The following is a 27109-nucleotide window of genomic DNA, read 5'->3' as shown; positions in this document are numbered from 1 at the left end:
GACAAAATACATGGAAATTTGATATCAAATTTCACTCAGTATGTGTTTTTTTGGAATTGCAAAAAAAATTGTATGGAACTCGTTGCCAAACTTGTGGGTCTCGTGGCGCAGGGGTAGCGGCTTCGGCTGCCGATCCCGATGATGCTATGAGACGCGGGTTCGATTCCCGCCTTATCCACTGAGCTTCTATCGGATGGTGAAGTAAAACGTCGGTCCCGGTTTCTCCTGTCTCGTCAGAGGCGCTGGAGCAGAAATCCCACGTTAGAGGAAGGCCATGCCCCGGGGGGCGTAGTGCCAATAGTTTAGTTTAGTTTTTCGTTGCCAAACTTGATTTTTTCAGCACTCTTCGTATTTATCCAACTCGGTTATCCTCGTTGGATAAATGTACGACTCGTGCTGAAAAAATCCTCTTTTTGCAACTTGTTGCATAAACTACAATTTTTTTTTGAAAGTTCGCCATTGAATTAGTTTTCATTGAAATAATAATTTTTATTATATTACATTTTGCACCCAAAAAGTGTTATGTAATTTAATATTGTTATATTGTTGTTTTTCTTTTGGTTAAAAAAAGTAATGTTTAAAAAGAAAAAAAAAACTAAAGATAGTAAAAATGTATGTATCAAGTGTATGCATTTAAAAGGTAAGCCTAACGCTACAGTATAAAATAAACAAACAAACAAGTTAAATGATATTTGATAGATTGAAAGAAAGCAAAAATAACCTGAAAATGGTTCATTCATATACAAAGCTGTTTTTCGATCGTTGATCAATTTACGAATTATTAATTTCAAAAATGTTTGAAAATTTATTTTCTTGCGTTTTTTAAATGCTCGTAACTCAGAAACAACATGAATCATTTTTTGTTATTTTCTTTAAAATGATAGTCAAGAAATGCATATTTATGATAGACGTCATTATGTCTGATAACATCTTTTGCAAATAAACGCTAGATTTTGTTTTAATCCATTTTTTTTTATTTCCTAAATATTTTAAAAAGATTTTCTTTTAAATAATTATGATTTTTTGCTTAAAGTTGTTATTTTTTTTATCAAATAAATTTCAGTTGCGTTCGTTTGGAATTGACTTGAAAACAAATGAATCATTTATCTGAATGAAAACTCTTTCGGTAAAATATAAGCCAAAAGATGTATTGTAAATCTCTGTTTTGCAGTAGAACAGAGAAGTTGATAATTTATTCAGATCATCAAACATTATTAGATCAAACCAAACAAATTCGCCAAATACCGCAAACAAACTGTACTCAATTATGATGATGAATTCTACTCTTCCTCTATAAAGACGCGCACCGTCAAAGCATCATCAACGTGGCGTTGCTGCCGAAAACAAGTGTCCCTGACTGCAACCAATTTGCATCAATTTGTGTGGCGCACACACACACTCACACGCACGCATGATCGTCGGTCGCCGTCGCGACGCTCCGTTATGAAGTTTTGTCTGTCTCCCCTCGCGGAAGAGCATAGCGTGGCTAAAATCCGGCACAATAGGGTCAGTCACCGCGTGATTTTTAAAGCGTTTTTTTTATTCGTCTGTTTGTTCGGCTCGGGCTCGTGGAGTTCGGTTTTTGTGGCTTCGTGCGGGCCATAATAGTCGTCAGAGTCGATCGACGACGCTGTGGAGGACTCTGCAGCTGCCCTCTGCTGATGGTGGTTACAGAAATGTTCTCGAGTCGGGCACTTGAACCGGCGTTCAAGTCTCCACGCGCGGTCGATTCTGGGACCATAATCAAGAGCATTGAAAGAACCGAGCAGAGTTAGAATATCTGAGAGTAGTCGGGGTAAAAATGAGCATCCGTAATGTGGTACATGCTGATGGAAGTTGTGTGCGACATTAAACTTGTACTCACTTTGCGCCGAGGAAGGGCATTCTCAGACACATACACGCGGATACGCGAACTTGGCAGCGACAAAAATGAGCCACAAGCGAAGAGAAAAAAAACACACTTTTCAACGTGCTGCTGGAAGTGCCTGATGGATACAAGTGTGAGCCGCGTGGAAGTAATTATGATTAGTAGCAGTGGTGTGTAGAATTTGAGCCACCCGAAAAAAAAACTGCTAAGAACATTGTCGGAGTTGGACACGGTGTGGTGTTGCAGTAGGGGTGTCAAAGTTTTCAGATAGTATTATAAATATGATATGACATTTTTTGATAATTCATTAAATAGTTTAATAATTCATGATAACTTTCAACTTATTTTAAGCTGCTCAAAAAATTATTTTCTCTATTTTCCAAAAAAAATGTTTTAATCCCTAAGGGGGTAATGGGTAAAACATTTCATAACAATCTAAATTATCGCATCATTATCAATAGTCAAAATGTTTGTACAGTCCGATTAATCTTTTCTAACTATCATATTTTTTTTTCAAAAATAAAGATATAAAACACCTTTGTTACAAAATGTCGCTCACGTCGTTGTTTGCAACATTGCTCATAATTTAATATTAATTTCTAAGCCTTTCTTAACATTAATACAGTTATTACATGGTCACAAATATGAACAATATCAATGATTTTTTGAAATGTTTTTTCTCTGAAGTTACAACGTATTCTAAGTAATTAACAACCAATTTTCAAGTTTTTCAACGAAAAATATTGTTTGTGCGCTCATTTAGCTATGAAATAGGCCAAATTTACAATTTTTTTCAATGATTTTAAAAAATCACAGAAAACCGACATTTTTTAATTCCTTATTTTATAGTGGAAGTCAAAAACCCAGACTTCACTTATTAATTGAATTATAAGGCTGGGGACTGAGATTCGGTCAAACATATTTCTGCACCTTCGTATGACCCAATCTCACCCCCAAGAGCAAATGTCACAACTGATGACGGTATTATAAATTTTATCAAATGTTTTTGTCCCTCAAATTTTGAGTATAAATTTTAGGTTTTGAAACAAAGTATCTTTAAGTATTACAAAATCTTTGAAAAAATTGGCAATACATTTTAATAGTAGTTTATGCAGCAAGTTGCAAAAAGCAGATTTTTCAGCACGAGTCCAACGAGGTTTACCGAGTTGAATAAATACGACGAGTGCTGAAAAAATCATGTTTTGCAACAAGTTGCTTACAACATTTTTTGCAATTCCGAAAAACGCTTTTTGAATAAAATTGTATGTCAATCCTCCATGTGTTAAGTAAATATACCGTTCGAAACAAAAAAAAAACGTCCACCTTTAGGTGGTTGGTGCCTTCCTCTCATTTATAGAGTGATTACAATGGTTTATGGATCTCTCCTAACGTGATCGCAGCACCTAAGAGGTCCTAATAAAAATAAGGGACGTGTAAAAAAAACAGACTTCCTACAGACTTTTTGTCAAGATTATACAGACACCGCCTTTCAGGAAAATGGCATCCCTCTACAAAGCTTTTTTCGTGGCGACCAGACGGGACCATTTGAGGTTATGTAAATTCAGACCATTTTTTAACGGAATCGACGTAACACCTTATAATGTAGCCCTCTTAAACCTTGCGGTTTCGTCAACGGATCCACAGGCGTGTATCGTTCTTTTTGCGACAAGACTCCGCCTCCCGGGTCTCCTAAGTGTGAAGGTATGGGCACGGGGAGAGGGCACCGAATAACTATATTTACACTTAGAATTTTTTGCGTCCATCCCGGGATTCGAACCGGCAACCTCTGGATTGTGAGTCCAGTGCGCGGTCCGATTGATCCACACAGGCAGATTTTTTAAACTGCTTGTAATTTTAGATAGGTAAGTCAGATCTTGTAAATTCTTAATCCACAAGAAAGGTCTTCTCATATGCTTTCTAAAAATGTATAACATGTGAGGGTTTCATGAAAAAACCACCCTTTTTACCATAATTTTAAATTAATATGAAACAGTTTTTTTTAACATAAGTTTTTAAATACACGAGCAAACTGCATGAATTTAAATAGCAACTTAGGGGATGTTAAGACGGATCGATTAAAACCGTTCCGGCCAAAATCGGTTGAGCCTGTGACAAGATATTCCAGTGACATTGATTTGGTACACATGTCTACATACAGCCAAACACACAGACATTTGCTCAGCTGGTGATTCTGAGTCGATATGTACAAATGAAGGTAGGTCTAGAAAATCTAACTAAAAAGTTCGTTTTTCGAGTGATTTTATAGCCTTTCCTCAGTAAAGTGAGGAAGGCAAAAAGAAAAATGATACTTCAATACTGCGATACAATTGTTGAACAGTTCAACAACTTTTCAGCACCCATTTAAGTGACGAAAAGTAGAATTTTTCAGTACTGGTATTGAAAGGTATTAATTTTTCATTCTGTTATTTTTGGTAGGGAAAAGTAGGCCATTTCGTTTCTCCAGAGAACAGGAAAAGTTGACAGTTTCACAGCGGAATTTCAAAATAGTAGTTTATGCAACAAGTTGCAAAAAGAGGATTTTTTCAGCACGAGTCGTACATTTATCCAACGAGGTTCACCGAGTTGGATAAATACGACGAGTGCTGAAAAAATCAAGTTTTGCAACGAGTTCCATACAACATTTTTTGCAATTTCGAAAAACACCCATTGATCGAAATATTAGGTCGAAATTTCATGTATTTTGTCAATACATCGTTTAAATCAAAAAAATGTTGAAAAGTGTTACTTTTCGAAACAAGTGCTGAAAAGTTCAACTTTTCAGCACCCATTTGAGTTATTTTGAATTATTTTGAAAAGTGTTGCTATTCGATTCTGTTATTTTTGGTACAGAAAAGTAGGCTTTTTCGTCGTTCAAGAATGACAGGAAAAATAAGTAATTTCACGACGGGATTGCAAAATAGTAGTTTATGCAACAAGTTGCAAAAAGAGGATTTTTTCAGCACGAGTCGTACATTTATCCAACGAGGTTCACCGAGTTGGATAAATACGAAGAGTGCTGAAAAAAATAAGTTTTGCAACGAGTTCCATACAACATTTTTTGCATTTCCGAAAAACACCCATTGAGTGAAATTTAAGTAAAATTTTCATGTATTTTGTCAATAAATCAAAAAATGTTGAAAAGAGTTACTTTTCGAAACAAGTACTGAAAAGTTCAACTTTTCAACACCCTTTTTAGTGCTGAAAGTAGAACTTTTCAGCATTTATTTTGAAAAGTGTTGCTATTCGATTCTGTTATTTTTGGTACAGAAAAGTAGGCTATTTCGTCGTTCAAGAATGACAGGAAAAGTAAGTAGTTTCACGACGGAATTGCAAAAAATATATTTTTATTCCCAAAATGTTAAGCCTTGTCCCTGATTTGAAGTTTCAATTATATAAAAAAAAAATCAAAATCCTGAATATTAAGTTATACAAATTGAATATTAATTTAAAAAAAACTGGGAATAATTTTAAAATTTTTAACAAGCATTATTAGAATTTTGATGCTGTCCTTATCATTTTCAACAGTAAACATGCAGCATGTGTTGTTTAACAATTTCCTCCAGCTTCCAAATTTGACCCACATTCAAAGTTGCACATCCCAACCCGCCACCATAAGTACTCTAAGGCACAAGAACTTACAAACAGCAAACCAACCACCTTCCATCAATCCACCAGCCCGCGAGAGATCACTCGTGTTCTGCTGGACTGTTTTTTCCTCAACTCTTCTCAACGTTCTGCCACTTTACCCTCGTCGTCGTCTTCGTCGTCGCTCAGGTACTTTACCTCACCTCATCATCATCTGGTACTGTTGCTGTTGTTGTTCCTCCTTCTCCTCCACCTCCTCTCGCATCATCGTCGTCGCCGCCGTCAGAACCCCTCAAGCCGGAGGAGGCCTCCTCTACCTTGGCCGAGGTTGTTGTCGAATAGAAGCTTTTAGTTCCAAGCTGACTTGTGCTACGGACGGTACGGACGTTGCGTTGCGCGTTGCGTTTCGCGTTTCGGGGGTGGTTTATCAAACGAAAAGTTACGAGTGATCGAGGATCATCCCTTAGGGAGAAGAAGAACAAGAGGAAGAAGCATTGTGTGATTGTGACCAAGTGTGCTAAATGTTATCACGAGGAGGGTCGATTAGAGTGTGCACTGCTAATTGATTGCCCTTAAATTGTTTGTGGATGCTGCAACGGAGTTTGAGTGTATCGCGCTTAAACACCTTGACCAGAACCCGCCGCAACGGTGGCCACGGAGTTGGGCTTCCGCAGACCGTTGGACCATGCCAACGCTGCTGCTGAGCTGTTCAGGACGACCCTTGAAGTGAGTCTAATTATGATCCACGAACTTGGACGCGTTTTTTTTTTTTGTGAGAGTCGCGCGCGCGCGCTTTTCGGGGTCTCCATGACTGTGGCCGCGGCGGCGGTTGGCCGTAGATCCGCGTTCGTAACGCGCTTAATTACGTACACGAGCAACTCGCACGACGGGGGTGACCTTTGCCGAAGAGAGTGACAAAAAACGAGTCATGTCGCGGTAGTTGCGACTATGTTATTGCTGTTGTTCTGGGTTACAATTTTGGGGAGGTTGATCGTGTTGTGTCTTGTGTTGTGGTCTATGCGACTGTTTTAGCCCTTTTGCGATGGAGACACATGGCCTACTATACCATGCGTCTCCACGACGCATGAATCCTCTTACCAACTGCCTCTTCCTTTCGCTCGATCGCAATTATTTCCTTTTCAATGTTCTTATCCCCATCGACAATTGACGACTTGGAATAGGCAAAATAATTACCTTAAAAATAATCACCTCGCGAAGCGAGTACAATTGCTTGTCATTCGTGTGTCGTGATCTTCGTCGTCGTGGCCCTACTCATAGAAGCGTTTCGCATCCCCGAAATTCGAACCTCGTCTCATAAAAACTCGTTCGATAAATAATAACCAATATGCGACCCGGGTGACGACGAAGACGTTGGTAATCAATCAAATGGTTCTTTTCAATGCTTGAACTTTGGATAGTGGTGGCGTTTTTTTTTTTTGTTATCATCCCGTCAAGCACTTCTTCAGCTGTGGCCCGGGAGTTATTTTTCCTGCGGTTTTTGCTATAATGTCTCAACGACAAGGCGCGCGCGGGATGAGAAGTGGCGTATGGTGTGGTCGCGATTTTTTTGGTGCGTTCTGCGGTCAACAGAAAAATGGAGAAGAAGAGACTCTCCTTGCTGGTTCGGGCACAACACAACAAGTGCGGAATTTCCGAACCTGGCGTGTACGTAATGTGGCTTGGCTGAGTGATGGATTCTAAGTAGTTGGAAGAGCAGCAAGTAGAAGAAGTAACTTATTTGGCAGTAATTATTTAATTTGATGGGTAATTTTCATATTACTAGGATGGATCACTCTAGGCAGGGTCCGGGTTTGGCTGCGAGTTGTCTACGATGGATGGATGGGAGTTTGCACGTGTGTTTAGAAAAACTGGGATGTTTTTGTCTGGTCTTTTAATGCTGTAAAAATAGCTTTAGATTGGCGGATAATGAGGAAGTCTTTAAAAAGGATATTCTTGGCTAGTGAAAAAAAAAACAGTTCAGTTCAAAGAGAAATAAGAAACCATTTAGAAGCGAAAAGTGTTGTTCTGTTAGTTTAAAAATAAAGTAAATTCAATGTTTGACATACATCAGTATAAATAATGAACGGCTACCTTTGAAACAATTTGAATGTTAACCCGTGCGGACGGTAATAACAAAATTAATCCCATTTCAAAAACAAATACTGTTAAAATAACCGAAAGTGTTGTGGAATATTCTTGAAAAATCAATTTTTGCATAAGGGTTTAATAACTGTTTATGTTATCAAAACATAATTTGTTATTAGTCTGATATTGGTTGAAAGTCAAAACAACTTTGGAATATTTTTTTTGCTTTTTTTTTTGTTATGGAAGAATACCTCCAACTGTTATTGGGACGATCGGATTAATTGTTAAAATAACAAATAATAATAACAAAGATTTGTTTGCAAAATAATTCAAAATGTTATTTGTCTGTTATGACAAAAACAATCCAATAACAAAAAAAATCAGCGACGAATAACAAATCTTGTTATAAATAGCATATAATGTTGTTGGCCTAGTATTTTCAAATATCAAAAACTGTTATTCCCAAGTTATTTCCGTCTGCTCGGGAATATATTAATTTTATATCAAACATAATATGAAACACAACATAGAAAAAAATACCTATTCGAAAAAAAGCTAAGGAGATAATTATTGCAAATCAATGTACCTAAAAAAATCTTCGATGAAAGGACGCTTTGGGGGTCCATTTCAAATATCCCTGACCTAGAAAATATTTTACCATGGGATTTTTGATTTTTTTCCAATTTTAAGTTTTTCATACATATTGAAGGAGGCGCACGATCATTTACAAAGTTTCGTTTAGGTGATGATTCAAGGAGTATCTCGCGCCTCTTGAAATATATGGAATCCCTGTACAGCTTTTAAGGAAAATTATTGAAACAGTTTTGTGAACGTTGAAGGGTGATCAAAAAACCCTAACATTTTGCACTTACAAAGTATAATTCCTCAAATATATTTAATAAATACTTTTCTAAATCTTCAAAATCCGCCATTTCGCATGAAAATGCAACCAGAATTGTCGATTTTAGATACGATAATATTATTTGAAATCCAACAATTTTCTTTTTTATTTTAAAGAAGTCTAATTATTACTGTTGATTTTTTTAAGAAATAAACTGAAGACTTTTTTTTGTGTTATTAAAGTGCTTATTATTAAATTTTGTCTGTAAAAAAAATTAGACAATTTTTTTTTTCAAGTTCTTGTCTCCCTTAAATTTCCACATAAAATCGAGGGGCATAAAAAAAATATTGTCAAAAAATTGTATCTTTCTTATTTTTTTAACGGTTGTAAATATTTCGAATTTATTGCTTGATTTAAATTATAGTCTAGACTCGATTATTCGAAGTCTCGATAATCCAAAGTCAAATTTGAAGAGTTGATTGCGTTTTAAATTACATGCATTTTTTTAATATTTCATCGCCGCCATTTTGGACGCCATCTTGAATTTAAAAATTCTAAATCACTTTAGTGTAGTTTAAAAGTCGACAATCAAAAATAAGCAACAAAAACATGTTTTTTGTGATTCTAATGTCCGAAAATTCGATGATCCGAAGTGAAATTTTTAGAAGGCATTCGCATAATCGATTCTGGACTGTATTCATTTTTAACCAAGTTGAGATACTTTTTTAAAAAATATAGATTTTTAGATTTTTGTGACGACAGATCGAAAAAATATTTTTTTAAATGATTTTTTGTATTTTTTATTAGTATTTTTAGCCCAAAATCAAAACTCGATTATCGGAAGTCCAGGAATAAAATCTTTTCGGATAATTTATTGAACATTCGGACAATCGAAAAAGATTATTTTTGCAAGTCCGTCGTGAAACTACTTATTTTTCTTGTCATTCTTGAACGACGAAATAGCCTACTTTTCTGTACCAAAAATAATAGAATCGAATAGTAACACTTTTCAAATAAATGCTGAAAAGTTCTACTTTTCAGCACTCAAATGGGTGCTGAAAAATTGAACTTTTCAGCACTTGTTTCGAAAAGTAACACTTTTCAACATTTTTTTGATTTAAACGATTTATTGACAAAATACATGAAAATTTTACATAAAATTTCACTCAGTGTGTGTTTTTTGGAATTGCAAAAAACGTTGTACTCTTCGTATTTATCCAACTCAGTGAACTTCGTTGGATAAATGTACGACTCGTGCTGAAAAAATCCTCTTTTTGCAACTTGTTGCATAACCTACTATTTTGCAATTCTGCTGTGAAACTGTCAACATTTCCTGTTTTATTGGAGAAACGAAACGGCCTACTTTTCCCTACCAAAAATAACTGAATGGAAAATTAATACCTTTCAATACCAGTGCTGAAAAGTTGTACTTTTCAGCACTGAAATGGGTGCTGAAAAGTTGAACTTTTCAGCACTAGTATCAAAAAGTAACATTTTTCAATATTTTTTGTTTTGAACATGAATGTTTGACATAAAATTCCATTCAAGAAGCGTTTTTCGGAATTGCAAAAAATGTTGTAAGCAACTCGTTACAAAACTTGATTTTTTTAAACCTCGTTGTTTGTGTCCCCCTCGAAAAGATACAAACATTTGAAAAAGGCCTATTAAAAACTTTAAAAACGGTGTAACTTTTTACCAAAATGACCTAGCGACTTCGTTGACATTTCAAAAGACGCGTATTTTTATGCTCTAAATATGTCCCGAAGACACCAAAATTGCCAAAAATAATACAAAAAAGATACGCAATAAAAACACTTTTTTGATGGGCCACCCTACTGCTTTTCATATAAAATGCTGTAGAATGATCAGATTAAGAGATAGAGATTTGGTGTCTTCGACAAAGTTGATTGAAATGGCTAGTACTACAATACTGTCGAAGAAAGTATACCTCTATCTCATCTAGAAGCGAAGATAGTTTTTGAAAATATTAGAAATTGTTGGACCACCCTAATATCGTTTTGACCATAAGATGTAGAACAGGGGTGCCCAACCTTTTGGCCCTGCGGGCCAGATCTGATATTTCTGAAACTGTGGCAGGCCGGAACTATGTTTAATAAAAGTTGGAAAAAATCAACAATTCTTTTTTCATCAAACGATTTTTATCAAGTTATTTTAAAGTAAAAAAAAATAAACAAGTATTGCAAATAAGATTCATAAATCTTGATTAAAAGAAAGATAAACAAAGATATCTTTAAAAATATATATATATATTATATTTTTTATATTTGTTCTTCTTTAAAATTTACTTCCTCAACACACCAATATATAAAAAAATCAATAAGACATGATAAAATTTATTTAATTAAAATATGTATCCAAATCTTCTTTACAAAAAATACTTTTGTGCAGTGATTTTTATTTTCACTTTAAATAATTCGCGTTTTCAAGCTTTCATTTTAACCAAAACTTTAACACTGTAAAGTTGTTCTGAAAAATACACTATTTTTTGCTTATTCATTTATTCAAAAATAAATTTTAATCAAGTTCCTCAAAAAATTAAAATTTCAATTCGAAGTAAGCTCAGAAAAAAATATTTAGTGTCTTTTTGTAAATTTTTAGACAACAATCTAATTTTTCATATATTTTACAAAATGGAAAATTTTGTTTTCTTGCTCAGTTTATCAGTTTGATAATTGATTCTGAAAATATAAATAAAAAATAATAAAAATTAAATTACAATATAAAAAGTGTTTGAATTTCAATCCAAAATTGAAAAAGTACAAAGGCAAAATAAAAAAAAAACGTTGAAATAGCAACATTTTATTGCAAAAACAACAAAAAGTTCCTATTTAATTTTTTTTCAATGTGCAAAAATTTATGTGAATCTTATTTTTTTATTTTTTTAAAAATAATCAATTAATATAATATTTTGTTGAAAAGCCGTCGCGGGCCGGATGAAATGGCTTCACGGGCCGGACGTTGGGCAGGCCTGATGTAGAATTTAATTTTTAACAAATGCTTCTTAGACACCCCCTGGGCTTTGTCATAATGAGTGTCATAGGTTTGATGCTTGTTTGGCAAAGAGTATGATTTGATTCGATGTGGAATTAAAATCGAAGTGTTCAGTATATTGCTGAAGCTTCCATTTTTACATATGGACACCACTTCATGCTGCGAGAACCCACTTTGGCGTAGTCTCAGGGCTTAATCGATGGCCGGTAAGCTGTCATCGAGACAAGGAGGTTCTCTGATAGTGGAAATATCACATTTGTACAATAAACCGCTACATATGTGATTTTTCCCTATCTTAATGTGGGTGCCAGGTTAGGATGCGGGTTTAAAAAAATAGTGTTTGTAGAATTTAGGATTTTAACTATAAATATCAACTTTTTATACTTTGCCTTTAGTTATTTAGGGACAAAATTAGTAACAGTGAATTCAGTAATTCTATCAGAATCGGTGATTTTCATTCAAGTAGCATAAAAACCATTCTGATTTGTCAAAATTTCCATAGAGTCTCGATCAATCAATAGTGAAATGATATCGGACTAAATTCGTTGATCTGTTGAACTAACGGTTGTCGGATTATGATTGTATCGACCATTGTTGCGAATCGAGGATCTACTGGAAATCTGACGAACAATTGGTCGTCTCTTTTTCAATTCACGACTTGTAAAATATCAACTGTTATTTTTTTTTTTGTTTTTTAAAAGAAGCCAGACAGGTTTTAAAAGAAACGTTTTTTTTTGGTTAATAATTAAAATGTCGGGGATTTGAGATAAGAGTAGCTTTCGGATAGGTTGCTTTAAATCTTGTATTCAATTCAAGTTAGGTAGTTATCCGCAAATGAATATTTGGACTTATATGAATAATTGAACATTTTGGACTTATGAATAACACACAACTGTGCATTTATTCTAGAGTCAGATCCATACAGCGTCAGTGTTTATTTGGTCGAAGTGTACTAATTCATTGGCAGATCTGATTCTAGTTGTAATGTACGACAAGACTACTGACGGACGTGACAGGACGAGGGCCCAGTTTAGAGGTTTCGACATCAACGATGTGCGGCTGGATCACCCTCCCAAAAAAAAAAAAAAAAACAAATGCTTCTTAGACACCGAAGCTCGAAAATGCATCCCTGAAGCGGAAATAAATTATTCCTGCTAAATTTGCGTTTCCGACCACTGTGCGTTGGATCAATGTGCAACTCGTGCTGAAAAAATCTTCTTTATGCAACTTGTTGCATAAACTACTATTTTACTGCCTTGTTTTGGGGTAAAACAATGCTCAAAAGGAACTTCTGAAATTTTTAAATCCACGATCTTGGTCAACATGATTTTGAAATTTTTGGATAATAGAGTTCCAAAGTCCTAAATGAACCTTCGGATAATTTAACTTCTGATAATGCCTAGGAAAATCGAGGCTCCGAATGATCGAGTTTGGATTGTAATGTGTTAAGCATTTTGTAATGGTTTTTGTTTAAAAATGTGAAAAATAAAGTTTGAATTTTATATTTTTTTCTTCTAAATTTCAGAAAATAGTTTTATTTTTAGTTATTTTGATATTAAACAAAATCAACCTTTCGATGTTTAGTTTAGTATGTAGTTATTAACCAATTTTGCTCGCAAAACATGAATAAAAAACATATTTTTCTGTTAAAATCTGTAGATTAGCTTAATTTCTAAACAAAGCACAACATTATTTTTGAATAAAATTAGGCGACATTGTTGATACACGAAATATTTTTGAATTGTGATTAAATTTCTTTTTTCGATTTGTTTCGTTGTAAATTTGTTTGTTTGTTTTTTTTTTTTAGCTAATTGTTTCGCATTTGATTCCATACAATTTGCATACAGTTAGTTAATGCCATATCGAACACATTTAATAATTACACTCTCCACACAGTGTCTCCAATTAAGGTCAAATTAAAAAATTAACACTATGTGTGGTGCATCAAACGGCACAAGCCACAGCCAGCCAGTCAGTCGCTGCTCTGTTTTGGTTTCGATAGAGCTTTGCTAGCTTCTCTCGACCGCAGCGCAGTCTGTAATTGTATCAGCTATACAACTTGCCGCTACCGTTGATGTCCAGCCGGGCAACGTCGAGTCTCTTTCGCGCACGCGGATGCGTAATTACACATTGGCTGATGAAGTGCCGGTTTGTGCCACCGCCGCCACGACTGCCACTGCCGTTTAATTGACAACAAAACGCAAATTACAGCCTATTAGTCGCCTCAAATGCTGTGCCGTACTTGACAAAAGGGGGGAACCTATTTCGCAGGTGTGCTGAGGTTGACATGTGGTTCTGGATGCGAAATTCGGCGCCTGGACCTTGACCTGGAACCGATTCCGCATTTGGAACTCCCCCGTTTCAAGGTTTGTGTCGCACGACAACTACATTGTGTGGCTGGGACCGTGTCGTGTGGAATGTGCCCAAAGGCCTCGAACTCTAAAAACTGCTACCGGCGACGACCGCGGTGGTCACACAGATGTGTAAGGATAGGGTCAGTTGGGGTTCGTCGCTTGGTTCTCCTCGCCGTTTGTGGCAGTCTTTTTAGGGTTTGACCCCACAGCTACCTAGGCCAAATGAGGGAGTAGGGCAAAAACAGACCGCTACTACCGCATTAGAGTACTCCGCATCTCCGACGAGTTGACGACAAAACCTCAACGCAGGAAACTACCGTACCATACCCTTCAATATTAACAGCAGCAGCTATGGAAGGCGCAGTAGCACTAGCAAAACATTTAGCAAATAACGTAAACTAGGCACCGTTTGACGACGACGAGTTGTGCGTTTTAAAAAGCCGCTTCGCGACATGACCTTCGCCGTTTGGAAATTAAAGAAAATGATATAGAATTATTTTCCTACCCCCCTTTCCCCTCTAACCTCTTCCAACTGACCTGGAGCGCCGAACGACCGGCCCGCGTGCTACCGTTTCTCGGAGAGCGGGTTTTTTTCCGCCCCCTCGAGCTGAACTTGACCGCTTGACGAAGACACGTCAGTCGTCACACGGTGCGTTTCGAGCGGCCCATTATCAAATCTGGAATTAATAGTGAGTTATCAAAGCTCAACCGATATCGGTGGGAGGCTAATTATTGGTGTGTGTCATCCGGTGACCGTTTCCACTTTACCTGGGAGGGGGAGGAGCTTGGATGATAGTAATTTTCGCGCAACCTCTATGCTGCGCATCATCTCAACCTTAAGATTTGGCAGAAAAAGGGTCCCACAGAATCAAATATCCGCGCAAAAGTCACCAACCCAAAAAAAATAACACTAATGAAATTTTCATTTCTCCAATCCGCAGTCCCGTGTCCCGCTGAGCCGTGCCGTTTCCATGGAACAGCGCTTCCAGGACGTGGCCAACTTGCTGGGCTTTCCACCGGGCATGGGCTTCAGCATGGGGGTGGGCGAGATGGCCGGACCGGCCCATCCGCACGCGCACTATCCGCCTCACCACTACTCGTACCAGGTAAGATTAGTTGTAAAAATCTAAGTACAAAATATTTGTGTCAAAAAGGATCAAATTTTACTTTGCGATACCCAAACAAAATACGTTTTAAATTCGCCGGCCGGCAGTGAAATTATTAGAAAGTTGGATTTAGATCACTGATTTCATTACACACAACGGTAAAGTTCATTTTGCTGAGCACAATGTCATTTTATAAGTGCACAAAAAGTTTAAAATGAATTTTTAAATTTATTATTAAAAACAAAATCGTGGCAAGTACAGTTCGGACTCGGGCCTTGGAAAACAAACCACTTCGGAAAACCGAATCACGGAACAAAAATATTTTTTTGCAATTCCGTCGTGAAACTTCTTACTTTTCCTGTTATTCTTGAACGACGAAATAGCCTACTTTTCTATACCAAAAATAATAGAATCGAATAGTAACACTTTTCAAATAAATCCTGAAAAGTTCTATTTTTCAGCACTCAAATGGGTGCTGAAAAGTTGAACTTTTCAGCACTTATTTCGAAAAGTAACACTTTTCGAAAAATTTTACAAAAAATTTACAAAAAAAAATTACGTAAAATTTCACTCAGTGTGTGTTTTTTGGAATTGCAAAAAATGTTGTATGGAACTCGTTGCAAAACTTGATTTTTTCAGCACTCTTTGTATTTATCCAACTCGGTGAACCTCGTTGGATAAATTTACGACTCGTGCTGAAAAAATCCTCTTTTTGCAACTTGTTGCATAAACTACTATTTTGATGAGTTGTCTTTTTTTTGCAAGGTATAAAGCGGTTTAGAAATCCAAGATGGCAGCCAAAATGGTGGCAATGAAATATTAAAAAAAAGATTTGTTAATTTAATAAACAAACAACTACTCAAATTTCAATTAAATTGGGTCGCAAAACTCGAATTTGATGTTAAAAAATAAAACAAAAAAAATCTTTTTTGTTCGTGATTCGATTATCCAAAGTCCCACATAGACTTTCGGATAATCTCATTTCAAGAGAACTATAATCGCAAAATAGTGATCGGGTAATTTGTTTTCAAAAAAGTCTAAATCGAAATAAGAGATTTTTTTTAAATTGGAAATTTTGTCTGCATTTCTCAAAATTTCGAAGCGTTTCAGTTATGCTGCTGTCAATAACTTGCAATACATCAACACATTAGTGAGATAATTAATTCCATGAAGTTTTCAGTCTTTTTTCGATCTGTGGTCATATTTTAAATTTCCGAGAGAATATTTTATAATATTTATATAATAAAATAAAAGGAATAATGGTAATGTATTCTTAAAAGTTAACAACCAATTGTAGTTTTTCAATAAACATTCAACATTTTAGCAATATTTTTCACCCTGATCTTTTAGAGAAAATATGAAGTGGTTGTACAAAAACTGGTAATAAAATTTACATTAGAGCAATTTCAGCCCAAAACAGGAATTTTTTAGGTAGTTTTTTCTTGACTCTCTCCGATTTCAATGAAATTTTGTAGACATGTTATCCTACGCTTACATAAGCCATTTTTGTGTATATGGAGCCAGTTACACTCGAGAATGACATTTGAGAAAGGCGTAAGTGTTTTAAATATTTTTGTATTTCGTAAATTAAATATTGCTGTAACTTGAAGCCGTTGCATCGTATCAAAAAGTTGTCAAGGACAAACTTGTAGGAAATTTGACGGGCTTTCCGAAAAAAATACACTGAAAAAAAAAACACGCCACTTTCATGCGATTTTTGATTTTTAAATTTAAAAGTCAAATTTAAACCCCATGATTTTTTTTCCTTCAAAATTATTATGAAAATAGCCTAAGATGTTACAAAAAGACGCACGAAAAATGCAGGATGGAGCAACTCATCTTAAAAAAATACAAAAATCAATTACTGAAACTGTTTTTTTTAAGTGCTCTAAACATCAAAATTTTCAAAAACCGAACACGAGAGTCCATTTTTTAGACAATTTTACATAAAAGTCTCCATATTGACCATTGTCCTAAGTCCATACCTTGTAAAGTTACAGCGTAAACATTTAGTATTTTACACTGAAATTCAAATACAGTGAGTAAGTAGTTTGATAACCAATAGTATTTGCTGAAAAATACGGTAGTTGATTATTTTACACCGACAATAAAACACAGTAAAAAATCATTGATAATTTGGTGGCGACGTTTAATATCAATATTACATTCTATGAAAATTTTAATATCTTCAAAACAGTGGTAATTTTAATTAAGTGCAATTCTTTGTAAAATTTCGCGTCGTTTGAAATCCATATTATTTTTTTTTTAGTTTTTCAAAGAAATTTGATATTTTGAAAAAAAAATTAGTACTTATTGTCTTTAACTACAAGTTTAAATAATTAATTTGTTTCGATACACAGCTTTCCAAAGCCTCAGAGGAATTTTTTGAAAAAAGTCGATTTCAAAAAGTTAATTTAGGCGTTGTAGATATTTTTCAAAGTTTATGTCGCTTCCTCTTCAAAATTGAGAGCCTAAACATTTTTTTTTTTTTCGAAAAACTTAAATTTTTGAATTGATAAGCCTAATCAACTGAAACAATCAAAACTACATTTTCCTACGTATTTAGCATGTTTGGATTCGTTTATAAATATTTAGTTTTTTTTTTTTTTGTGAAACTCCAATAAAATCCAAATATTATTTTTTTCCTCAATACTTCAAACTAATGATTGCAAAACAACTGGACTTGTGTATAATGCATTTTAAATCACTTTTTTAATTCAAATGTTTTCAACATGGCGTGTAGTTTCATTTTTGATTTTTTTTTTCGATCAGATCGAACTTTTTTGATTCTGGGTGCAATCAAATATTGCGTATTTATTTCTTCAAAATATCATGCGTCTCCATCTAACATAAAACCAAAGTATTTTAAAAGCTCTCATGTTGCAAGTCATTCAATGAGCTTAAAAATAGATTTTATGCTCCTTACCTTTGAGCTTATTGTTTACTTTTAAAAACTCTGTAAAACCGGTACACTATTTGCACTCAATTAGACGGTAGATTACTCTATTATTATCGCAGCTCAATTTACCGGTCCCGAGGGGGGTAGGAAGGAAAGGGAGCTAATATCCCACGAGGGATGTTAATTACACAAATGTATCAAACAGGGGCTGCAAAAAGAATCCAACCTCGTGTGCTTGACATTGCCCCAAACATCAAGGATATCCGTCTAGACTGCGTGTTTCGGATTACAATGTTACGGAGGAGCGCAATCAGACTCGTACAAAAAAACACAACCCTACAATCGCAATCCTCCTTCGATCTCCTTCTTCGAAAACAATAAATCGTAATGAGCCCCTAAATATACCCAATAATTCATTCAATTCCGGGAGGCAATCATCGCCCCCTCCTAAAATGCACTCTCAAATATTCAAATTTGTGCGCGCGGATTCAATTAGCCTGTTGTTGGTAATCCACGCGTGCGAATCATCGAAATTAATTGATTCACTTGCTACCGCCACTGTATTTTGATCTGCTGAAGCCCCAGTTTAGCACGTTATTATTGTTATTGGCTCTTTTGGGGGAAGTTACGCGGGGGGCGGGGGAGGGGGTGGTTCTGACCTTTCCGGGTCACACACGCAGAAGGCACCTGTTGTAAACGTCTTTGTTTGCTTCCCAATTGGCCGTCAATGACTTTAACTAAAATCCTTTTTTTTCGTTCATTTTCAGGCCACCGGATCGATTCCGCAGCACGCCGGCCAGTACCACTCGCACGCGGCCGTCCTGCAGAACGCCTCGCTGGCGGAACTGGGTGGCCAGCCGGGCCAGCCGCCGTACTATGCGGGCGCACCGAACCTCGGCTCGGCCGTGTCCTCCAGCATGCACCTGACCAACTCGACGTCGGAGACGGACGCGGGCGCGACCGGGTACAAGATGGAGCACGAGATGATGTACTATTCGGTGAGTTTAATTTTTGATTTCATTATTATCACTTAGATGAAAGTATTGTTCACTTTCAAAATTATCGTACTAACTTGGTTCTTCGTTAGTCATTTCACATATTGGTGAAGCCGTTGATCATTTTCAAAGAAAATTAATCATCACTATAAAAAATTGTGTATTAAATTCAATTTAACTAATTTCTGCACCAAAATGTATCAGCATGTGCGGTTGTTGCCTTCGTGAAGCCACTGAAGGAATTTTTGATCTAAATCAATTGTGCTTCAAAATTTATATACTTTTGTGGCACAGTCATTGACGTCCTAGTTGACAGTCATTGATTAATGACGATTTCCATAACTTAACAAGGAATGGGATAATCGTTACCTAAAGGAATCAGCATGTATAGGGCACTATTCTAAACAACTTGTTGAAGGAATTTTGTCAAAACATTGATAGCGACGCAAAATTTATATCTTTGAAGGAAAAATCATGACAATGATGGAAGTCTTCACGTTAATTTGCTAATATGAATTAAAACGTTAACTGTGAATTGCTGTTTGAAAATTTGTGTTCAAAATCAATCTACTTCAACGAATCATCTTTGTGGTTAACTCGACACAGTCGGCCTGGCCGTTTAGTAGTCTGTCTGGAGTAATCGCCCCATCATTCTCCAGGATGTTTCCTAAAGGATTTCTGCGCTAGAATTATATTAGATTAGATGAATTCAAACGTCCGTGGATACTATTTTAAAATCATCTAAGATCTAAAAAATTGTGTACTTTTTCAACAACTTTGAAAGTACTTCAATTTCAAATTCAATTCTAACGTCATGATTCGAATTCCCGGGCGCTTCGAAACCCGGACACCTCATCTTGTTTTATCAATTATTTGGATATAAGTTCGCATTATGAATGTCAAAAATGGGTTATTTGATGAATTCTAACATCAACTTTAATTTAAAGTTTGTTTGAACGCTGTAGTTAATGTCAAAACAATTAAATAAAATAAAATTATAAGATTACCAAAAATGCGAAACATTTCACGTGAAATATTTCATAGGCGTCCGAAGCACCGGGAAGGCAAAGCAGAAATTTATGGTTTTGATTTCCTTAAATTAAAGCAAATTTTTATTCAAAAATATATCGATTGTTTTGATGTTAACAGCTTATTTGAGACCTAAAGAATGCCGTTAACTAACATTTCAGTCCAAATTTGTGCGATTCATTAGCAAAAACGAGTGTCCGGAATTCGAAGCAAGTGTCCGGATTTCGAATCAGCTTTTATCAGTGTCCGGGATTCGAAGCACAACAAGTCATTTTAATTTTCAAATTCTGATGAAAAATTGATAGAAATGACATATTTTGCATGTATTCTCTTAAAACTGACTGTTAATAGTACATCCTGATGATATTTCTTCAATTCCAACTTATTACATGATTTTTTGTCAGCTATAACAAAAATGATATGCTACTAAGTGTCCGGATTTCAAATCATGACGTTACAACAGAAAATGATGTCAAACACAAATTTGGTGTAAAATTTAGTTTTATTACGATTTATGGAAAAACAACGTATGAGCAATTCTCTACCAAAACCGGAAATGGATTTTATTTGTATTTTTTCATTTGGCTCAAACTTTATGGGGGCCTTCCCTATGACCAAAGATGCTATTCTGTGTCATTGGTTCACCCATACAAGTCTCCATACAATTTTGGCAGCTGTCCATACAAAAATGGTACGTAAATATTCGAATATCTGTAACTTTTGAATGAATTTTTTGATCAATTGGTGTCTTCGGCAAAGTTGTAGGTATTTGGGGACTATTGAGAAAAAATAGGTACACGAAAAAAAATGCCGATTTTATAATTACCATTTTTTTCACAAAAACTCAATTTCCCAAAATACGTATTCTTTGATTTTCGAGATTTTTTGATATGTTTTAGGAGACAAAAACCCGAAACTTTTGAGCCATAGAGAAATATGGTCAAAAAATCTGCCGCCGACTTATGAATTTTTGAAAAAAAAATATTGATTTTTGGGAAAACTCAAAATTTCATGCAAAAACAAATTTGACGTAATTTTTTAATGTTAAAATTGAATTTCCAATCGAAAAGTACTTTACAGATTTTTTTGATAAAAGGCTCTGTTTTCAAGATATAGCCACCGAAAGTTTGATTTTAGCGAAATATTTGCAGTTTTTCGATTTTTTAAAATATTTTTTTTGAAACGTTCAAAAAGTTTGCTATAAAATTGTCCAAGAGGCATTGAAGATTGGACCTCTGGTTGCTGAGATACAGCGGCTTAAAGAAAAATAAACATGAAATTTAAAGTCTGCTAAGTCTCACCCAAACAACCCACCATTTTTTAATATCGATATCTCCGCAACTAATGGTCCGATTTTCAATGTTAAAACATGAAACATTCGTGAAATTTTTCGATCTCTTCGAAAAAAAAAATATTTTTTTAAATCAAGACTAACATTTTAAAATGGCCAAACATTGAATATTACGCCCATTTAAAATGCTAGTCTTGATTAAAACAAAATTCAAAATACTTTTCTCGAATAGATCGGAAAATTTCACGAAAGTTGCATGTTTTACAATTGAAAATCGGACCATTAGTTGCGGAGATATTAGAAAATGGTGGGTTGTTTGAGTGAGACTAAGAAGACTTCAATTTTCATGTTTATTTTTCTTTAAGCCGCTGAATCTCAGCAAGCCGAGGTCCAATCTTCAATGTCTCTTAGACAATTTTATATCAATTTTTTTGAACTTTTCAACAAAAAATAAGTAGAGATATGAGGTATTATTCAACCTAACTAATTCAAACGGGATAAGGGTTGAGCAGGGGGAAGAAGAAATACAAAATAATTTTCGAAATAGCTAATAGATGGGGGATAAAATAATAATAAATTTAATTTTGATTGATAAAATATGTCTATTTTGAATAAATTACCTTTTATTCTGAAATTGAATCAAAAAATGTATTAAAAAAAAGTTGGACTAAACAATTCATGCACAAAATAATTATTTGATAAAATGTTTTTGAATTTGAAACTGCACAGAAAAAAATTTAAAACTATAAATGTTAATGTGAATCTGCTCTAATAAAATCTCCAAAATTCAAATAAACCATTTCACACACACTCTGCCATGATTGCCAAATGAGTCACGTGAGCTCTGTTTCTATTCTCACTACTGATGCAAACCGCGATAAGCCGGTCTTTCCCCACCACCCCTCTCCCCCCTCTAATCCTCTCGCTAATGCTTCCAATTTGTTTCTTTCCAGAACACCTCATCCGAGATGAATCACACCGACACCAGCTTCCTCAACACGATCCTGGACGACGAGCTGCAGCTGATTGATATCGCCAACGAGGGTGAGTTTTTCTTTAAGATCTTAATTTTTTATTATTTGGAAGAACATTTGTCAACTTGGCACAATTCAAATTTCGCAAGTAGGCTTCGCCTACGTGTGCTGCGCGCGTGGCTGTGTGTTGTTATCAGCCGCGGGTTGTGCAGAGTACGATGGTGATGGTGTTGTATCTTCGCAATACACACGGGAACACAAAAAAAAAATACTGATGAAGACAGCGAAAACGAAAAACTGTCGCACCGCAGTTTTGGTTTCGTTTTCGATTCGCCGCGCGCCGTAAGCGCGAGAAGGTATGCGTTTTGCCTAATAATAAATTAAAACAAACGAATTGCACACACAGGTTTGCTGCTGTGTTAGGGTGGTCTTGTTGCTTTTGATTGTCGTGGAAGGGTGCACGACTGCGCTGGACAGAGTAGGCCAGGTCGCGTCCAAGACGGTGTGCGAGAGTCCCTCCGAAGCTCCAAATGAAAAAGAGAAGCAAGGAAGGAAAGGAAAATACTTTTTTCGGTTATATTTTGTTACACCGTGTTTACTATTTTTAAATGCTTAGTCATGTCGTCGCGATATGTGGCTGCCTGTTTGCTGCTGGCTTGCTGTGCAAGTAGAGGCCCTCGTCGTCGTCCATGATGTAGTTTAATTGTACGCTTTTTCATTTCTTTCTCCTCGGGTTCTGTGTGTGTGATGTGCGCGAGCGCTCTGCTATTCGAACGAAATTAATTTTCGTGCCATCTCTTCTTTTTGGTTGGTTTTCTAAGTTGAACGAATATTTTATGTTTTTCTTTGGCCGTAATTACAAGTGAAAATTCTAACCGTTTGCCACCAAATAGAGGCGATTGGTGGTGAAAGAATTTGAAAAATTTACGCCGGATAATTGGCTTACAATTTGTGCGCGCGTGTTTTCAAATTGTGGATAAACCAACTGAAATATGTTAAACGCGTTCAAACCGAAGAAAAGTGAAAACCATTTGTGGCCAGACGATGAGAATTACAAAAAAAAATTAAGCTGGAATGTCATCGGCTGAAATAAGCGCGCACTCATCATTATCGGGTGCCGCCAGCGCAGGCTACGTGATCAAAATTGACACTTTGTGGTCGCTCGCACAGTAGGCTACTTATATTCTCCTCCCTGTGAGGATATTGGAAAGCCGTGGCCGGATACCGTACAGTAGGCCGCGTCCGTAATTTTGCCAGTGTTTGTGGCTGATGATAAGATAAGGTGCCATTTTTCTGCGAATTTTTGATAAAGGTTTGCATGCGCGCCCCGGTCTTCTTGACGTTCTTCAAGGTCCCCGCCGCAAACCAGCCTCTGTTGGTAGTGTGTTCTTAATGATTCAGCAGTAGTTTGGCTGGTCGTCGAAATCGTTCGCGCCCCAGCAGCAGTAGCCAAAATTCAGAGTCTAGAGCACCGCCGCCGCCGGCAACTGTGTTGTTATCTGCCGGACCTAGTCTTAAACTCGATTGGGCCGAGTCATCACGTTTGCAAGTCATTACTATTTACTACTTGAGAGTGAGTTGAGGGCGCGCGCGCCGAAGTAGGGAAAGTGAAATCACCAGAACTAGAATCAAGAGTCGAAAATTTAAAAAAAGTGTTCTAAGAAGCATAGAAGGCGGTGAAAGCTTCTTTGGCGTACTGAAAGTGAATCCCCGCGGATAGTCGCGTAGGCTACTTCGATGGTTTGTGAGTGGTGCCAGTCCAGATATTATCGGCCATGTTGTCAGCGTACACCTTTCTAGGTAATTACCGGTACTTTAAATCGTACAAAATCCATTTTTTAATTCGTTAAAAATAAGCAAAGCGAAATTTGACCTTATCTCCCGAATTCAACTCGGGACAGGACGGGACCAACTGGGACTGCTGTGAATTACGTCAATGCCGACGTTGACACGTTCTAGAGTACGCCGCGCTGTTGCGCGCTGGCTGCCCAGATGATAACACACAATAAAAATGCGATTTTCTTCGCCTACTTTGTGTCATATTATCGCGGCGATGACGACGAAATTGGGCGACGCGTAGTAAGATGCCTAAGGTGGCCTGCTTAGATAAAGTGGCGAAAAGTCGCGTGTTTTGATGAGAAAATTGTGATGGTTTTCGTGTGATTTCTTTGCTTTTTGAAGATAATAAAATGCAACAATTTTAAATTTTGCTGAGAGAGGTGCAATAGCAATCACGACCTCCAGCACGATTTGCCATTTGCTCTGAAAAAAACTAAATTTTCCTTCGTGTTTGAGATGAACAATTTAAAACACTTTTGAAATCCTCTCTTTCTCTCACTATCCATCTATCTCTTCATTTATCTCTCGCTCTCTTTAATTCCATGTCTCTCTCCGTTATAAAAGTAACTTGTATTTAATCCGATTTTTGAATGAGAATTTTTGACTTTTTTAAGAGTCAAAGTATCACATCGATGCCTCGTTGAAATAGAGTGGGAAAATAAAAGAAGAAAAGAGAGAACAAAAGCATTAATTTTTTACTAATTCTTTGAATAAACAATCCAGAAACAATTGTATAATGGAAAAGAAATGCAAATTATTGCGCTTTTTTTCCTAAAAAAATTAAATAAGTAAAATTGACATTGCCAAACTAGCTGTATTTTTTTGATACACTCAAACCCCGATGGTTTGACACCAACTGTTGTCAAACGAACGGGGTCACGTTTTAGTTTGACACCCCTTTTACACGGAGGTCACACACACTACTAAACGTTTGTTTTGATAGTGTGCGTGAGCGCCGTGTAAAAAGTGACAGTTCGTCACTATTTAGTTTGACTTTGACCAACCAATGGGGTACAAACTAAAAAAGTGTCAAACGAAAAAGTGACCAACCACCGGGGGTTGAATGTATTTTATATTCGTTTTCTTTTGTCGAAAATAACTTATTTTTTTAAGTGAAACAGCAAGATAATGGCCTAAAAAAGGCCCACAAAATAGTAAAAGTAGAAAAATAGTAATCGCAAACGACAAAAGTTTCCTTATCGTTTCTTAAGGAGACCATGACAAACCAACAAACAAACTCGCACATTTTTGTGTTTGACAGTTTGCTGCAAACTCGTAAACAAGGCAAAATGTGAGAAGACTGACGTTTCTGCAAACAAACAAAGCATACAAACTGTCAAAAAGTCTGATTCCTCCTTCAGTAGTATTGACAAATTAACACAAATGTGTTTCAAGGTTTTAGGTGTTTCGAATACGTAGGATGATTGTATTTTGACTGAAGAAAACCAAAATCAATTATTGCAGAGAGTATAATTATTGTCTATTGCCAACCTACTTTTTGACAACGTGTACCTTAAACAGATTAATCAAAAAGGATTCATTCATATTGTTTTTCAGAAGCAGAAAATTTAAATAAAAATGGTGGAAACGAAAATTCTAAGTTTACCAGAAAAATCAACTCTTGAGAACTCACGCAAAAAAGCTTAAGGCGCGTAGCAATACACTGTTATGGATGACAGCAGTGAGTTGATGGGCCCGAAATACATCCAATGGATTTTTTGTAAACAGACTTTCAATATCTTAATTTTTGGGACTAAATTAAGTTTTCTGATAAATTTTATCTTCTTTAATGCAAGATTGAAAGGCTAGGAAACTAAATAGTTATGATAACGATCATCAGAACCAGCACGGTGACGCTAGTTTTGAATTTTATGTGGGTCTCAAATCTGAAATGTGCCGAATATGCCAAAAGTTTGACAATTATTTCATAATGAATTATCAACTTATCTAATCAATTTTCGTTCTTCCCACCCTCCCCAGGAATGTACACCATGCGCATGCTGGACCCGAACGCGACCAGCAGCAACTCGTCGGTTCTGGGCGGCGGTGCCGTCGGTGGGTCTAACTCCGGCCACCTGGGTGGTCTGATGCCGAGTGCTGCCGCCGCTGCGGCCGCGACCGGTGCCATGCAACACGGAGGCGGAGCCGTCGGAGGAATTACGAACGCTGCGACGACCACTTCCGGGGCCACCGGAACCGGCGGCGATCGGTTGGATGCGTCCAGCGATAGTGCCGTGTCGTCGATGGGTTCGGAGCGGGTGCCGAGTTTGTCGGATGGCGAGTGGGGTGACGGGGAAGTGATTCCGCCCAGGAGTACCACAACAAGTACGGTGGACCTTATGATTATAGCTACAGTGGCAATAGCAGCCGGATGGGAGACGGTTCCCGCCAGGCTCCGGTTGCCCAGAAGAAGCACCAAATGTTTGGGAAGAGGTTTTTGATGGAACAAAACGCGACGATTCCGGCGCTGGCGCCAGCTAGTAATAGCAGTTCAACGTCCGCCGTGGATCCGCAGCTTGCCGCGAGCATACCGATCAAGTACGAGTACGACTACATGACGCCGGCTTCGCTTAGTCACCTGGAAGGAGCCGTCGGACCAGTCCCGAAGCAGGAAGATCAAACCAACAGCGCCCACAATCCGCTGTCCTCGGTCGACATGAAGTATCCGTACTCGCTGGACTTTGCCCGCCAGAACCCGGCTCCGGCCGTGGTTCCACGCAACCTGCACCACGATGTGATTCAGCACAATCACACGTACACGCTGCCCCACAACAGCGGGGCCAACCCGAAGCCACAAACGCGGGACAAAAAGATCCGCCGGTCGGAGGAGGAGCACCTGACGCGGGACGAGAAGCGTGCCCGGGCGCTCAACATCCCCATCACGGTGCAGGACATCATCAACCTGCCGATGGACGAGTTCAACGAGCGGCTGTCCAAGTACGACCTGAGCGAAACGCAACTCTCGCTCATCCGGGACATTCGGCGGCGCGGCAAGAACAAGGTCGCTGCGCAAAATTGCCGGAAGCGCAAGCTCGATCAGATCGTGTCGCTCGCGGACGAGGTCAAGGAGATGAAGAACCGCAAGGAGCGGCTGCTGCGCGAGCGCGAAGCCGTCCTGTCCGAGCAGAAGAAGATCCGCAAGAAGTACATGGACCTGTACCGTCACATCTTTGAGGTGAGCTTTTGGGAAGACTTGCGATTTTAGGGTTGAAGCTAACGATATTTATTTCTT

The 27109-nt window shown here is 37.1% G+C and overlaps 1 protein-coding gene across 1 annotated transcript in view; it reads left to right on the top strand.

The window, feature by feature from the left end:
* Positions 1-27109, top strand: part of LOC6035194 (segmentation protein cap'n'collar) — a 92483-nt gene that overhangs the window by 63398 nt on the left and 1976 nt on the right. The window contains 5 exon segments of the mRNA XM_038249282.1: positions 14686-14850; positions 18517-18747; positions 22018-22108; positions 25858-26168; positions 26171-27052. Coding sequence (XP_038105210.1) covers positions 14686-14850; positions 18517-18747; positions 22018-22108; positions 25858-26168; positions 26171-27052 — 1680 coding nt within the window.

This window comes from Culex quinquefasciatus, chromosome 1, assembly GCF_015732765.1.
Source record: "Culex quinquefasciatus strain JHB chromosome 1, VPISU_Cqui_1.0_pri_paternal, whole genome shotgun sequence".
In the NCBI taxonomy this organism is placed as follows: Eukaryota; Metazoa; Arthropoda; class Insecta; order Diptera; family Culicidae; genus Culex; species Culex quinquefasciatus.
This window is presented reverse-complemented; position numbering and strand designations above follow the sequence as displayed.